This window comes from Protopterus annectens, chromosome 11.part0, assembly GCF_019279795.1.
Source record: "Protopterus annectens isolate FY-2018-M chromosome 11.part0, PAN1.0, whole genome shotgun sequence".
Classification (NCBI taxonomy): Eukaryota; Metazoa; Chordata; order Ceratodontiformes; family Protopteridae; genus Protopterus; species Protopterus annectens.
The window spans coordinates 769,572,479-769,590,048 of NC_056745.1; the positions used below are offsets into that span (position 1 = coordinate 769,572,479).

General features: G+C 43.9%; 1 protein-coding gene across 1 annotated transcript in view; it reads right to left on the reverse strand.

Moving 5' to 3' along the window:
- IPO8 (importin 8) overlaps positions 1-17,570 on the reverse strand; it is a 3,293,983-nt gene that overhangs the window by 2,136,234 nt on the left and 1,140,179 nt on the right. Inside the window, exon 9 of the mRNA XM_044088203.1 lies at positions 3,821-3,955. Within this exon, the coding sequence (XP_043944138.1) occupies positions 3,821-3,955 (135 nt within the window). The remainder of the gene's footprint in view (positions 1-3,820; positions 3,956-17,570) is intronic.

Consider the following 17,570-nt stretch of genomic DNA (forward strand, 5'->3'; position numbering starts at 1 on the left):
AGGATTCTGGTACAGCAGCTAAGGATATGTAGAAAGAGAGTACAAACATAACACAAAAACTGAGAAACTGGAACCTCTGCTTTGTGAATATGGATAGCAAGAAATAACCAGTTAAAATGTTTTTAGTCCCTATAGTTTTATATACAGGTCAACCATATTTTTACCAACCAGAGGAGAAGTTGTAGATAGCAATTAATAAAGAGATGAAGGATTTTATCTGGGAAGGGAAGACAGTTATAGCAGAGTGGCATAACCTGATTCTTCCAATACAGCAAGGTAGTCTGGGTTTACCTGATTTGAAGGGGTATTTCAGAGCTACACAGTTAAGGCTCCTATACATAGCACAAACAGAAACCTATAATTCAAAGTGGAAAGAGATGATGACGAAACAGTGGGGGAAAGCTCAAGAAAGAAGAAAAGACTAGGATTTTGGATGCAGATACTTAAGAATAACAATAACCATACATATTATATTCATAAAGTAGTAAAAAGTATTCTAAGAATTAAGCCAACATGGGAATGGAGAAAGGAGATTCTGCTGATAGGGATGACTGCAATTAGGGATACAGACAACAGGCAAGAGGGGGCTGGAATTTACTCGAGAAAACTGGCAAAAGAACCAAGGCATTGGGAGTAAATAAACAGAAAGGAAAAGGTAAAAGAATGGGAAGAGGACAAGAATTTATCTGGACTGCAGGCTACAGATTGCCTTCCATATCAAAGACTGGTATCAGAGAATGTAAGAAAGTACCACTTTTATTGGTGGGTCTTGATGCAGAGAAAGTATTTGACAGAGTAGACAGATTTCACAAGCAGGGCAGTGGAACCATTTGCTTTTCCTAATAAGATTATAAGGTTGATTAGAAGAATATACTTGGGATCGGAGGTGTGAATTAAAGTGGGTAGGGTCCTCTGATAACTTCTGCTTCAGTAGAGGAACCAGGCAGGGTTGCCCACTTTCTCCTTAGTTGTTTACATTATATTTAGAACCACTGGCAAAGAAAATAAGGACTGATTATCAATCAGAGTACAGACAAAGAGAAATAAATGGGGGATCCTAAGTGAAACACTAGCACTGGTAGAGTTTTTAGTAGAATCTACAGCATAAGCTGCTGTTAAAAAGGAATAATTAGTACAGTATGTACAATATTGCATGATAACTATAAGACTCAATCAGACGAGGTTAGAAAGGACTAGGAAGAGAGATTGGATAAGCAACAAACAAAGAAACAGTGGGAGGATATATGTATGTCTCCTAAATATGCAACAAAGCCTAGAAAATTTAGTCTCTCTGTTTGGAAATGTTTACATAGATATTTGTATACTCTAAATATAAATTCCAAAAAAACGTTTACTCCGGTAGATAGCAAATGTTGGAGTTGCGATGGGGAATAAAGAAGTAACTGGGAACATATTTTCTGGGAGTGTGATCAGTTGGCAGACTTACAAAATTACCTGAGACTAGTCTATCAAAAATACTCGGTGAGCAAATTGGCACAAATAAGGAAATAATTTTTTTGAGCTATGACAGAGAACCGGAATTCCCTAGACATAGTAAGGCCTTGCTGAGTCTAATTATGGTGGTTGCCAAAAATCAATTACCAGAAAATGGAAATCAAAGTCTAAACCAACTGTACTAGAAGTAGTGAATATAGTAACATGTCTTTAGAAAAGGGTAGGGGCAAATTATGTAGAAAAAATGGGAACTGTGGGAACAGCACATGAACAGGTGAGGTTTAAAAGAAGGCAGGATTTGAATGAGCTATGTAATGTTTGACTGACAGTGACTGGACAGTTTATATGTGTAGTATAATGTTTGCAACTAACATTATGTCAATATGGTTTGTTTTCAATTATACAAATAAGACTGCATGTGTCATAAGTGATAATTTAATAAAGATGTTTCTTGTTTAAAAAAAAAAAAAGCACCTTGTTCTATAGGTAGAATTAGCTTATCTCACATTGCTTTTGTCCCCCCAAATAAATTTCTTCTTTTCAACTTTATCATCCAAATTTCATCTGAATGATAAAAATGTGAATAACATGGAGACTAAATACATTTTCACTGCTTGCATCTGACTATCTACACACATAATCAACAGCTTCCAGTTTCTCCGTTTTCTATATTTTGTTAGTTTATTCCCATATATCCTTAGCCTAACTACTTCATTTTAGCATGCCCCCATAAGTATGGGTATTTCTGAACCAGTTAATGCATGGGTACATAGTTTACCACTATAGCCTTCATTTCAGCTTATTTTATATTACCAAAAAAATGACTTGCCTTAAAATGTTCCACAACACTGAAATGCCCTTTACATATTTATCAAAATAACATTATCTGTAAATACAGCTAACTTTTCCCAGGTACCATACCAAGATATATCATTGAATTTGTGAATTTTATTTCCTTTGACAACATTTCCAAGTATAAAGCAAACAGCATTTGATAAAGAGGACACCCTTGTCTGGTTCTTCTGCTCAAACATGGCTTGCCAGAGAGAACCCCCTCCCCCCACCATAATTCCTGCTTCTGACCTTTCAAAAATCCTCCTCATTAATTTATCAGGGAATACAAATTATATCACTGCACTACTCAAAATCCCTGCAGTTTCTGCTGAATGTTTTCTCTGTAGAAATCTTGTTCTTGAATTTAACAAAAAAAAAAAAAAAATTATTACACAAATTAGTTTTCAGTGTCAAGAAAAAGGAAGCAGAAAATGAATGAATGAATTAACAAAAATGAAGACGGCAAAGATTTACTGTTGGCTTACAAGAAAGACACGCCTGACTATGAATCAGAAGACTGTAGGTTTGACTCCTGTCATGCTCGGTTGACACATTTTGGACAGCACAGTGGACAGTGTCGTCACCTCACAGCAAGAGGTTTCCTGGTTCGATTCTTGGCTGGGGTGCTTTCTGGGCGGAGTCTGCATGTCCTCCCTGTGTTAGTGTGGGTTTCCTCTGGATGCTCCAGTTTCCTCCCACATTCTAAAGACATGCAGTAGGTGGACTGGACACTCTAAACTGGCCACGGGTGTTAAGTGAGCATTCTGAGCAGTCTGTGGTGTGGAAGAACTACCACAGCAGGGCTAGCCACCTGGCGGTGTAAACCTTGGATATAGATGATTGTCAGTGTTGATGTGACATCCCAACCCCATGCACAAAAACAGGAAAAGGGGCTGTGGATGGATGGATGGATTATAAGAAAAACAGAACAGAACAGAATAAGGCCACCCATACTTACGCACATATGAATAATGATACAGACAGCAACATTAATTTTTAAACAGGAAACATAACAGAACTTCAGCCATGAAGCATTTCTGAAAGTACACAGTGTGGCATTTACCAACCTTTCTTAAATCAGAATGTATTTTTTGGGAAGGGGGAGAACAAAATTCTGAGATAAAATCACAGACTTGATGAACATGAGGGGCAGTAAATAAACATGCTAAAACAAACCTCCAAGCCTGAAAAACAAACCATAAATACCAATGTATAACCTGATATATTTATGAAAACTTGCAAAGAGGTCAGAAACTCAAAAACACATTAGAATTCACAACTAATGGCCCCAATGACTGCAGGTATGAGAAACATCACTGTATTTGCTCTTTTCAATGAATTTACCTGGCCCCAATGACTGCAGGTATGAGAAACATCACTGTATTCGCTCTTTTCAATGAATTTACACACAGTTGTACTACTAACTGAAACAAAAATGAAGACTTTAGAAAAATATGATTTTATACAACCAGGAATATTGCAATTAAATCAGTCTTCACTTCTTGACTCGTACCTATAGTGCTCTACTAACCTGCATATGAGGTTTCATTTGCTTCCAGGTAACTGAATGATTGACACCCTTATTCAAGTAGCTTAAAGCCTGCTGCACGACCCGAGGGGCAACATACTGCTTCTGTCTGTACTGATCTACTATTTTTAATAACACCTGAAAAATAAAAAGAAATGCTTGATATCATGAGCTGCTGTGTCAAATCATACAAAATAAGTTGCATGAAACACAAATTACTATTCTCAACATCTGCTTTTACAGAAAATAATACATAGATTAGAAATACCAGCATCAGGTCTTGGCAAAAGTTTCCAGCAGCTATCAATTATGAACCACCCCCATCTGTGCAGGAAAGGAAGTGAAGTGCTCTCTGGAGCTGCTAGATGGTGTTGGAGGGCTGCATCTGCAGTTCCAAGATGCAGGATAGTGCAGCAGAGCTGGAAAGGGGATCAAGAGAAAACTTACTGAAGGAAAGAGAACAAGATGAAAAAAAAAAGTTATGTGCTCACCATAACAACCCATCTGCATTGTTCATTTTCATTCTTCCTCAACAAATAGGTTCGGATCTGACTCGAACACTTTTTTTAGCTCATGGAACACAAACTTTCAAGCTGATAATGCAGTAGTCCCCTACCATACCTCAGATCTTGTTTGCTGACCTTTTAGTTTATACAGTAATTAACACATAACAAGGATGTGAGATAACAGTATCTGCAGCTCAAATAAAGGAACATTGGTTCCTGTAGCATCTTCTAATCCTTCCAGAAGTCAAACTGGTAAAGGATTGGAAGGAAAGGAATTGAGGAAGAATAAAAATGAACACAGATGGAACACGTTACAGTGAGTACATAACTTTTTACCTCATGTTGTCATTTCCATTCATTCCTCAACAAATGGGACCAGAGTCCCCTGCTACCTAAAACTCAGAAAGACTCTAAGGAAAGGTATTACTAAGCACCGCTGAGCCAAAGGCCAATCTTCCCCTAGAGAGCAGATCCAATTTGTAATCAGCAATAAAGGTATAAGGATTAGCCCAAGTTGTAGCTGCACAAATATTGGCCAAGGAAGATCCAGACAAAAATACAGAAAAAGTTGCCAGAGACCTGATGGAATGAGCCTTTAAAGGTTTTGGCAAAGACAAATCCAATTTTTTGTAAACAAAAGAAATACAATCAGTTAACCATTTGGCTAAAGTTACTTCAGCAACTGGTTTGCCCAATTTTGAGTCTGAAAAGGAAACAATCTGATTTCCTGAAAATTTTTGTCCAATGTAGATTTGTTTGCACATTTTGGAATGAAAACTGGAAGGTTGAAAGTATGACTGATATTGGATTCTGACACCATGTTAGGAAGGATGGGATGGTTCATAAGGACACCACATCCTTATGAAAACTCAAATAAGGAGACTTAGAAGACAGGGCTTTAAGATGTTCATCGTGTTTCACTGTTGCAGTCATTACACTTGGGTTATCCTGCTGGCAGGCTACCCGCAGTCGGCCTGAATTCCAAAGTCCTGGTCCTGCGTCTGTTGCTGTTGCCTCTTCCCTGACGTCAGTGCGCCAGGGGTATATAAGATGCAGCCGATGCCATTTTCTTCAGTCTTTCTTGCCGTGCAGTGCCCGAAGCAAAAGCAGTTCGTAAGTGCCAGTCGGCAGACTCCTGAGATTTTCGAAATTTAATTTCAGATCCAAAGTCTTCAATAAAGCTAAGTACCCCGTTGGGGAAACTTTTTCTTGCTCCAGACCGATGTCAGTAAAAGTTAACAATTGTATTTCTTGTGGGAAGCAAATACCTCATAAGGATTTTCATTCTTACTGTACTCCTTGCCTAGGCCCTGACCACGACGTTGCTAGTTGTTGGTTTTGTGCTAGATTCAACCAACGCACTATTAAGCGTTGGTTCGATTTTGCTTTACATTACTTTGGCCGAAGGTTTAACTATATAATGCTGTCGGAACAACCGATGACCGGAGTCCATAAAAAGCTCAAGGACAAAGAAAAAGACAGGCATCCGAGGTTCAAAACCTATGACGAAGCCTCTTCTAGGCCAGTCGTTGATTCGCCGGTTTTCAGTGAGGCGCTTTCGCAGCTCTTGACACCAGCTACCTCAGAGCCACAGGCCGCCTCCGAGGAGACAGCTAGACCTCTGGAAACTCAAGGTATTGGGCCTATGGAAACAATTCCCTCAGATGGATCTGGAGTCGCTGAGCAGGCATCGGCTTCTGAGGGTGTTTTCAGACCTACACAGCTTACTATCAAGACCACTTCAGCAGCCAAGGCAGAGTCTAAAACACCTTTAAAGACAAATAAACAAGTACAGCATTCGCCTGGACAGTCATCTATGCCAAAGAAACAGATGCTCAAAATGGCCGAGGACCTAATTACTTTGATCAGGGGTTCCCATCCCCCTCCTGATAAAAGGTCTAGGCAAGACACTGACTATGACTCCTCTGACAAGGTTTCTATTTCTTCTGATTCCTCTTCAGAACAGGGATATTCTCTTCCTCCCTACGAGGACTCTGATGCTGAAGAATCTATCACTTCAGCCTCTCCTCCTGAGGACTACTCTTTTGGGGAAACCTTGCACACTATGAGGGAGCATTTCCACTGGGAGAGCCAGGATTATTCAGAATCAAGAAAAGGCTCAGAGACTTTCTTTTAGTGCCTCAGCACAGCCCCCTTGCTATCCCCCCTGTACTTGATGTTGTTGATGATGTATTTTCTGAATCCAGTTTGATTCCTGATTCTTTACCCCCTGCACCAGTTAAGCCAGATAGGTACTACAGGGTCCCAGACTCTCATAAATTTCTTTATAAAAACCCTGCTGCTGATCCCAAAACTATTTCTCAGGGTCCCAAAGGGTCAAGGCTTCCACTGCAAAAAACCCTGTTCCCTCTGATAGGGATTCTAGAGCACTGGACAGATGGGGGAAGAAAGTTTACACCTCTGCTACTTTAGCTGTAAGGGCTTTAAACTGTCAGTTTCACATGTTTGAATATCAACAATACCTAACGTCTTTGCTAAAACAGAAAATGCTTACAAGCTCTGAATGTCCTGAGAACAAGGAAATGCAGGATTTATTGCATGCAGCTGAACAAGTGGGAAAGCATACTTTGCAATGTGGTTTTGATTCATTACAAGCATCTTGCAGAGCCGCAGTTACAGGTTCTGTCATTCAAAGGCATGCTTGGTTAAAAGAACAGAGTTTACCTATCATGTTAAAGCAAAATTATTGGATACTCCACTACAGCATGATACTTTGTTTGGTGTTAAGGCAGAAGAGATATTAAAGAAAATGGGAGGATAAAGCAAAATCAATGCAGACAGTAAAGGATTTCTTACAGGTCCAGCCACCTAGATTTAGCAGGAACTGGCCTTCAATAAATTGGTCCTTTCCAGTGTCAGAGAGGCCACAAAGAAGCAGATACAGATGCCCAAGAGGCAGAAGTCAGCCCCAAGGTTTATACAGACCTAAACAATGGGATGCTTCAGTCCCCAAAGCCAGAGAAGACAAATCTCAACATTATAGGAAACAGTCTCAATGACTTTCCTCTACAAATGCCAAGCACTTTCCTTTTGGCAGCACCCTTAGGGGGAAAACTAGCACTTTTCTCACAAAATTGGCTCATGATCACCCAGGACAAATAGGTACTGAATATTGTTTCGCAGGGTTACAGGTTCCACTTTCACACCCTACCAAGGTCAAAAGGTATACCAGACCTGCCACACAATCAATGGGTAGAGGCACAAAAACAAATTTCTGCTCTCATGGACATGAGGGCTATTCAAAAAGTACCACAGCAAGAGCAGGGGCAAGGATTTTACTCAAGACTTTTCTTGGTACCCAGAAAGGACAAAGCGTGGAGACCAATACTGGACCTGTCTATTCTAAATACTTTCCTGGATGTTCCAAAATTCAAAATGTTGACACTGCAGCAACTTCTACTCATGCTGGCCAAGTAGGCTTGGCTAGTTACTTTGGACCTCAAAGAGGCATACCTGCATGTTCCAATCAGACAATCTTGCAGAAGATACCTCAGATTCATAGCTGGCTCAATGCATTACCAATTCTCTGCACTGCCCTTTGGCTTATCTACTGCGCCCAGGGTCTTCAAAAAATGCCTGGCACCAGTAATTGCATTTTGCAAACAAAAAGGAATTCAAATATATCCCTACTTGGACGACTGCCTTATTCAAGCAGAGAGCAAGGACATTCTACTAAAGCATCTGGCGTTTGTAAAAAGATTACTAATTTCCCTAGGGCACACAGTAAACGAAAATAAATCAAAACTAGTGCCCTCTCAAGAGATAATATTCCTGGGTGCAAGCTTAAATACAACTGCCCAGATGGCTTATCTCACGCCAGACAAGCAAAGGCAACTGACTCATTACTTTCAAATGATGGCAACAAAGACCCAGCTACCTGCAAGAAAAATTCTGCAGGCTTTGGGCTTCATGTCATCCTGCTAATTCCATATGCAAGACTGCATATGAGGAAGCTATAATGGTATCTAAAAAGTGTTTGGACTCAACATTGCCACAGCCTGGAAACAATAATAACTCTTATTTCCTGCCTGCAACAGGAGTTTCGATGGTGGGCACTGGCCTGTCACGACAACAAGGGACAGCCTTTCACTTTACCCACAGCCAGGCAGACACTAACAACAGATGCATCGGATTATGCCTGGGGGGCACACATGGCAGGAAAATATATTCAGGGCACGTGGCCCGCGGACCAAATACATCTCCATATCAATCAAAAAGAGATGCTAGGTGTACAGAATGCCCTGACAGCCTTCAAGGATTTACTACATCCAGGACAACTATTGCTAAAGACGGACAATACTACAGTTATGTGGTACATAAACAAGCAAGGGGGCACACATTCCTACCCCCTCTGCAGGCAAGCCATGACTTTGTGGAACACAGCACTGACCTATCAAGTACATCTGCAGGCACAATTCCCGCCAGGAAAGAAAAATACTCTGGCAGATGAACTAAGTAGAAACCTCATGGATCCTCACGAGTGGAAACTAGACCCACAAGTCTTCAGCATGATAACAAGGAAATGGGGATGCCCGGACATAGATCTTTTTGCCTCCCCTCACAACTGCCAACTACAGAGATTCTGCACAAGGACTTATCACTCACAAGCATGGAAAGTGGATGCTCTATCACTCAGCTGGAAAACCCTAATAGTTTATGCCTTTCCACCCCTGCCTCTCCTCCCCAAGGTACTCCTAAAAGTCAGACAAGAGAAGCCAAAAATGATTCTGATTGCCCCAGACTGGACACGCCAGCACTGGTCTCCAATCCTAAAGAGCTTGTCTCAAGGCCCAGCCTAGACTTTACTTCAAATTCCACATCTTCTGACTCAACAAAACAATCAGATCCTGCACAGCCAACTCAGAACCTTAAATCTGGCTACATGACAAATAATATAGTCACTCAGGACACACCTCTCTCTAAAGCTGTTATGGATGTCATTTTGGAAGCCAGGAGGCCCAGCACCAGGAAATCTTATGCAGAAAAATGGAAGAGATTCTGTGCTTGGAACCAGGCACAAGGACTCGAAGCACTTGTTCCAAATATTCCCGAGATTTTACAATACCTAACTGAGACGCCGGACAAAGGCCTATCCTTCTCATTAATTAAGATCCATGCCTCTATCATTTCAGCTCATTACAATATGGAACCTCCAATTTTCTCACATTCACTGCTAAGACAGTACCTCAGAGGGGCAAAAAACATAAGACCCGCAAGGAGAGCACCGATACCTACATGGGACCTCAACTTTGTCTTGGAAAAGCTCACATTGCCTCCTTTTGAGCCAGCCAATACAGCTGAGATAAAATTCTTATCATGTAAAACTGCTCTGCTCCTAGCAATAACTTCAGCAAGAAGAGTCTCAGAGTTACAGGCATTGATGGCAGTAGAAACTTTTATCATTTTTCATCTGGACAAGGTTTCTCTAAGGACAAACCCAACATTCATGCCAAAGGTAGTATCCAGTGTGGCTCTTAACCAAACCATTCATTTGCCAACTTTTTATCCAAATCCCCAGAATAAAGGGGAGAGACTTCTGCACTCTTTGGACATACACAGGCAGCTATGCTTCTACTTGGACAAAACAAAAGCTTTCAGAAAAACTGAGCAACTGTTTGTAGCATATGCTGCAGGATCACAAGGAAAGGCTATTTCAAAATGGATAGGACACTGCGTTAGTTTCTGCTATGCACAGCATGGCAAATCAGTGCCTAAGAATATTAGGCCACATTCTACCAGGGCAGCAGCCACTTCAGCAGCCTTTCTCAGAGGAGTACCAACCAAGGAAATTTTGGAGGCTGCAACTTGGAGTTCAGTGCACACTTTTACCAAGCATTATCACTTACCTCTTTACTCTAAATCCAGAGCAAGCTTTGCCACTGCAGTTCTGCCGGGCCTCATAGCCACTCCTAATCCTATTTAGAACCAGCCACCCTACCTCAGCTTTGGGATTCAACCCAAGTGTAATGACTGCAACAGTGAAACACGATGAACATAGTACAGTTGTGTTTGTTTGTGTCTTTCTGCTTTTCTCGGTTAGGGGTCGCCACAGCGGATCTCCGGTCCGCTAATGATTGGCAGTAGAGTTTTACGTGCTGGCTTGCCGGGCCTAACGCACAACCTTCAATGAAGGAATGCCCATTCACGCATGTCGCCACACAGAAGACGCTGTAACTGAGAATCGAACGGGCAACGTCTAACTGTGAGGTGACAATGTTACTGAAGCACCACCACCGCAGTATTGTACTTACCATAAATGTAGATGTTCGAGTGTATTCACTGTTGCAGTCCAGGTTACCCACCCTCCATCCCCCTTTCTTTGCTGGGACTTATCTATACTTCTCCATCCTATACAACCTATGTGGTGTATTTGCTTGTAGATGAAGGCATTGTTTATTTTAGTGAATGTGTTTATAAACAATATGTATTGCCTACCTTCTTGGGGGCACCTGCCATCTGGGGCAAGAAAAACTGAAGAAAATGGCGTCGGCTGCATCTTATATACCCTGGTGCACTGATGTCAGGGAAGAGGCGACAGCAACCGACGCCGGACCAAGACTTTGGAATTCAGGCTGACTGCGGGTAGCCTGCCAGCAGGATAACCCAAGTGTAATGACTGCAACAGTATCTACATTTATGGTAGGTACACAACTGTACTTTCTGAGATTCTTATAGGAGAGGTAATGGCCACAAAAAGACTTCCAGGTTATAACATTTTAGTTCACATTTGGCTGATGGTTCAAAGGGAGATTGGGTCACAGACTGTAAAAAATCAAATTCAAATCCCACGGGGGAGTGGGATCTTTAAATGGGGGTCTAAGAAGAAAGGTTCCCCTTATAAAAGCCTTACAAACTTTGGAAGAAGCTAAATATGACTTATTACCTCAATGTGAAAGCTAGACATGGCTGAAAGTTGTACTTCAATAGTTGAAAAAAAAACAAGTAATCACTGTGGTATCCCCATAGTCTCAAACAACCCACTAAACAAGTATAGTGGGTCCAAAAACAAAACAGTATAAGAAACTTTTCTGTGTGGAAGATTTTCAATCCCTATATATCTAGTTAATCACTTTATATTAATCAGATCAGATAATGGTAGAAGTAGCAGCAACCTTAAACTCGTCCCAAGTCAAAAACATAATAATAAATATATAATTTGAAATATTCTACAGAATTATTAGGTATTCAACAGTAATCCGAGCAGGGTAGTCAGTCTGTTTCCAGTCAAAAATCCTTTAAGTACACAGATAAGCGATCCAAGTACAACAAAAATAACAAGAGCAATAGTTTCCTCACAAGCTTTCTAACTATATATATATATATATATATATATATATATATATATATACATACACACACACACACACACACACACACACACAAACACACTTTTTTATCAGGCAAGGGAGTGGTTGATTGTGCTGTAAAACAAAGTGTTATTGGTATACATGCTAAATTCACATCCCTTCCCTAGAAGTCTAGAAGGATGAAAGCAATCTATGTTAATAAGAAGTTATGTACCTACCATAACGTTCCATGTTAGTTGTCTTCTCTCGCCTTCTTTCTTGCTGGATGGGTTCGGAGCCAATCCTCGGCTCCGACTCGGCCACTTACTAAAGCTCGAGAGCTAATTTTACCGGCTCGAGGCAACCCTATATCCCATGATGCTAGGCGATAACTACCCAGATCTCGTTTGGTAGCTGAAGAAAAAATTAGGCAACATAGTCCTCCAACTGGAGAGGAGGAGGAAAAGGGATAGCCCCACCAAAGATCCCAATCTAAGCTAAAGTTACACTAGGACAAGCTATTAGGCTGGCAATGCTAGATCAGGACTCTTCAAGGAAGAGGAAAATCTTCTCGGTCTGTCCAGGCTAGGGGGATGGTGGGCGGGACGCAAGAAAGAAGGCGAGAGAAGACAACTAACATGGAACGTTACGGTAGGTACACAACTTCTTAATGTTAAGTTGTCAATCTCGCCTTCATTCTTGCTGGATGGGACCACGTCCCTAGCACCTTAATCCTGGGTGGCTCATTGGAACAGACTCTTGAGAACGGTGGAACAAAAATTTGCCCTGTTCCTGGAGGCCAAGTCCAATTTATAATGCGAAACAAAGGTATGAGGAGAGGCCCATGTGGCTGCCACACAAATAGTGTCTATTGGTAGCCTAGCTTGAAAGGCTGTAGATGTAGCTAGTGCTCTAGTTGAATGGGCTCTTGGCCTAGAAGTCAACTCTCTACCTCTGATCTGATAAATACATGTGATCACAGAAGACAGCCACCTAGATAGGGTTACCTTAGATATCGGAAGGCCTTTCTTATTCTCTGCATAAGATAAAAACAGTTGATCAGATTTCCTGATTTGTTTAGTTCTGTCCAAATAGTAACACAGCTGGCGATGAACATCCAGATAATGCAGTTTTTGCTCCGCCCTATTAGAATAATTTGGGAAGAAAACTGGAAGATCAATTGATTGATTTAAATTTGTCTGCGAAGCCACCTTGGGTAAGAAGGACGGATTAGTCCTTAGAGAAACTCTATCTTTGTGGAAGACTAAATAGGGAGGACGAATGCAGAGGGCATGAAGCTCAGATACTCTCCTAGCAGATGTAATGGCGACTAGGAAGATTGTCTTCCAGGAAAGACATTTCAATGAACAGGAAGCCGCAGGTTCAAAGGGAGGAAGAATCAAGGATGTTAAGACTAAACTTAGATCCCACTGTGGTGGAGGATCTTTGATCGGGGGCTTAAGTAAAAATACACCTCTAAGGAATGCCTTGCAAAGCTTATAGGACATGATGCTGCGGTCCGACAGGCCTATATGGAAATTTGAAATGGCTGCCAACTGAACTTTTACTGTGGAGGAAGAAGATCCTGAATGAAAAATTTCAGCTAGGAAGTCCAAGACCGAATGAATTGGAGCAGTAAAGGGATCTATATTCTTAGCCTTTGCCCAGAAGGAGAAACGTTGCCATTTACTAGTGTAAATCCTTCTGGTGGAAAATTTAAGGGAAGCTACTATGATATCCCGGACGGGATTAGAAATCATAGGAAGCCTGGCTAGGGACGGAAGTGGAGCAACCAAGCAGTGAGGTTGAGAGAATGTAGGGATTGGTGCAGCTGCCCCGACTGATGGGTCAAAAGATCTGGGACTGGATCCAGATGCCAAGGCTGTACCAATAAGATAACGGTGCAGGAACGGAAACCATATCTGTCGAGGCCAAAAAGGGGCAATGAGATTCATCTTGGCTTGCAAGGCGGTTGCTTTCTGAATTACTTGTGGTATTAGCGGAAGGGGTGGAAAGGCATAGAGAAGTCCCCGAGGCCAATATTGGACTATAGTGTCTCTGGGGGGATGGCCTGGAAGGGGGAAGAGTGTGAAGAAGTCGGGGCATTTGCTGTTTTGAGGCGAAGCAAAAAGATTGCAGCAAGGAAGGCCCCACTTCTGAAAGATCTCTTCCACCACAGATTGTTTGAGAGACCACTCGTGTGGCATGAGTATAGCTCTGCTCAACCTGTCCGCTATGATGTTGGACTTCCCAGGGATATGCATTGCTATCAGAAACCGCTGAGAAGAGATTGCCAATTGCCAAAGTCTGAGTGCCTCTCGACACAGGGGATAGGACTTGGTTCCGCCCTGCTTGTTGATATACCACACTACGGACATATTGTCCGTTTGGATTGCAATAGTCCCCAGGGGAAGAGTCGTGGAGGGCTTGCAATGTTAAAAGCACTGCTCTCATCTCCAGGACATTTATGTGCCGGTGGCAATCAAAAGGTTGCCAAGTGTAATTGGACCATCCTGCCCTGAAAATGCCCGTCCACCCAATCAGGGAGGCGTCCGATGTAACCGTGGCGACCGGAGAGGGAGGAACAAAGGGTCTGCCTTGATGGACTTGAGGGGACAATATCCACCAAGACAGATGACTTTTGCAAATTGGAGTTATCATGATCTTGTGATGCATAGGGAGTCGTTGAAAAGACCATTGGGCGAAAATCATCCACTGTACAAGACGCATGTAAAAACGGGCAAGAGGAAGAAGTGTTATGACGGCCGCCATAAGACCCAATACTTTCAGGACATACCTGGCCTGAATTTTGTCGCTCTGAAGAAGAACATGGACATGGTTTTGAATATCTAAGACCCTTTCATCTGTTAACTTTGCTGAAAGTTGTACGGTGTCCAAGTTGGCGCCTATAAAGGTAATAGACTGACAAGGCGACAAGGCAGATTTTTCGAAATTTATAGAGATTCCCAGCCCTCTGCAAATGTGAATGGTGTAATCTCTGGCTTGGAGAAGTTGATGCCTGGTGGTGGCAGTGAGGAGCCAGTCGTCTAGATATGGAAACACCTGGAATCCTTGACGTCTCAGGTGAGCCGTAACCACTGCCATACATTTGGTGAACACTCTGGGGGCTATAGTGAGACCAAAGGGCAGGGCTCTGAACTGGTAGTGACTGGCCCCCAGCCGAAAGCGGAGAAACCTTCTGGGGCGCCTGTGAATTTTGATGTGATAGTACGCATCTTGAAGGTCCATGGAGCACATCCAATTGTCCTTGCCCAGAAAGGGTAGAATGGACTGTAGCGGGACCATCCGGAATCTTGTTCTCTTTACAAACTTGTTTAGTTTGCTGAGATCTAAAATTGGTCTCCAGTCTCCTGTCTTTTTCGGTACCAAAAAGAACCTTGAGTAGATTCCGGATCCTAGTTGGTCTGCTGGGACTGGCTGGATGGCTCTTTTTGCTAGCAGTTTTGATATCTCTGATACTGCTAGTTCCCTTAGACCGGGTGGGACGTCTGGAAGGGTTCCCTTTCGCTGAATTGGGGTTTGGATAGAGAGAATTTTGTAACCCTCCAATATGATCGACTGTACCCATTTGTCTTGAGTACAGGAAAGCCGGGCTTTTGGGTACAGCGACAATCTTCCCCCGACTGCCTCCGAAGGTTGACTATCGGGCAACATCTCAGGGATGCTGGAAGGGTTTGTCAGAGAGAGGCTCCCTGCTACCCTGATTTTGCGGACCCCCTCTGCCCCTCGGGCGGTGTCTGCTGTTGTTACCCCCTCTGCCTCTGGGGGTAAACTGACCTCTTGCGTCAGCCGTGACTCCTTGAGATTTGCGGAACCACATTTTCCCACCCTTCTGACCCTTAGGGTATGGTCTTGAAGGGGTGGAGAAACGGACTCCTACGGCAGAAAGAGTCTTGCCATCTTGTTTGCATCTGGTCAAGGTGTCTTTCACTTGAGGTGCGAACAAGGTCGAACCATCAAAAGGGGAATTTGTGAAGGACGCCCTGAAGGGGTCTGCAAAACTACAAAGCCGCATCCAGGCGTGACGCCTTAATGCCACTCCTGTGCCTGCGGCCCTACTCGCTCCATCGGCTGCATATGAAATGAGCCGCATGGAGGAGTTAACAATAGAGTTTAGGGTTCCTAGCTGTGAGTTAATTTTATCCTGGGACCCAGCAGTTGACGGATCCTGTAAAACTTCTCCCAACTCTTTGAGAACATCTCTCTGAAGGCGGATGAAGTGACACAAGTAATTCAGCGACCGCATGGCAAAGGTCGCTGAAGAAAACATCCGCTTACCATACCTATCCATAGTCCTAGAATCCTTGTTAGGAGGATGGATAGGTACTGAAGGATCGGCTAGTTCCTCCTTGGTGGCTGCAGCCACCACCATGGCATCAACCGGGACACCTTTTGTCAAAAATTGCCTATCAGCTGGGGCCGTAATGAATTTAGAAGGCCTCCGAGGAGTGGCTTCCACCGAATCTGGGTCCGTCCACGCCTTCTGAGCCACCACATCCATAAGGGGGTCGAAAGGCGGAGACACCCAGGAGGTGGAGGGTCGAGAACCAAACGCCTCCAGGTAAACCGACTCGTCCTCGGAAGGATTAAGGGAAGGCCAGTTCCCCCTCTGCTTAATGATTTCAAGGATGTCTGAGAAAGAGACATCCTCAGAGGGGGACCTTGGGGATCCCTCCAACTCATCCAAGTCGGTATCAGATGTAATGGACTCGGGGGAGTCCACATGTTTCCTCTTACATGTCCTCTTGCGTGGAGGTTCACCTGACGGGTCAGGAGAAGCCTCGGAAGAGGAAGATATTCCCAGTGGGGAAACCTGAGGCGTTGGATCTCTGGGCCCGGGAGCAAGAGAGTGGGAAGAGACGTCAGCAGGCACTGTAGTGGGAGGAGCTGATGGAGCTGACCGTTGACCATGCCCTGGGGCTAGTACGCTCCTCATCACATCGAAGGCTCCCCTATCAGAGAGGCCAGAGCGCTCCAGCTCCGAAGAGGTAGGAACCCCAGGCCGCACCGGCAGGGGCGGCTCTGACGCCAATGTCGGGGCCGAGCTCACCAGCACCGACGCTCCGAGAGACAGAACGGGGTCGGACAAGGGTCCGATGCCACTCGCCCCCTCGGAGGCGGCGAGAGAGACCAGGCGCCTGGATCCCTCCAATGAAGGCATCAAGGAGGAGATCGGAGCAGAGGACGATGGAGCAGAAGGGGGAGGTATCGGCTCCGACACCACAAAAGTCACGGCTCCGAGGAGCTCCGGCTCCAAACTCTGAAGGAGAGTCGACGGAGGAATATTAGGTGGAGTTGTAATAGCCGCTGTCTGATGAGATGGACTATGAAGCATTTGGGCCAATGGCTGAGACTTTAACAGTCTACTCACCACTCTCTCAAGGTCATGGTCAGAAAGCCTGGATGACCGAGAAGCTCGGCTCCGATGGCTCTGCTCTAAGAGCAGGGGTGATCTTGGAGCCGAATGGATAGACTCCAACGATGGGGATCTGGACCTCTTTCTGGAGGTAGATGGAGCCGAAGATACGTCAGCTCCAGCCGGAGCCGACCGTGAGTGCAAGAACTCAGCAGTATCGGTGCCGAGTGGAGCCGATACTGGAAGCTGTGACACAGAAGGATCGGCTCCAGCCGGAGCCGATCTTGCCACAGAAGGTGAGCCAGCAGCCGAAGGCTTAGGACTCGGAGCCGATGGTTTTGCTGGCTTCGAGGGCTTCCCCGGCGCAGACTTAGTCGGGGAGCCCTCGGGCTTTAACAAGCCCCTTAATATTAATTTGTTCCTGCGCTCCTGCAGGACTCTTGGGCAGAATGCATGGCACACAGAACAAGAGTCCTGCATGTGCAGGGGTCCCAGGCAGTAAACACAAGAAGTGTGACCATCTGTCAGAGACATTTTCTGACAGCACGAGTCACACTTCTTGA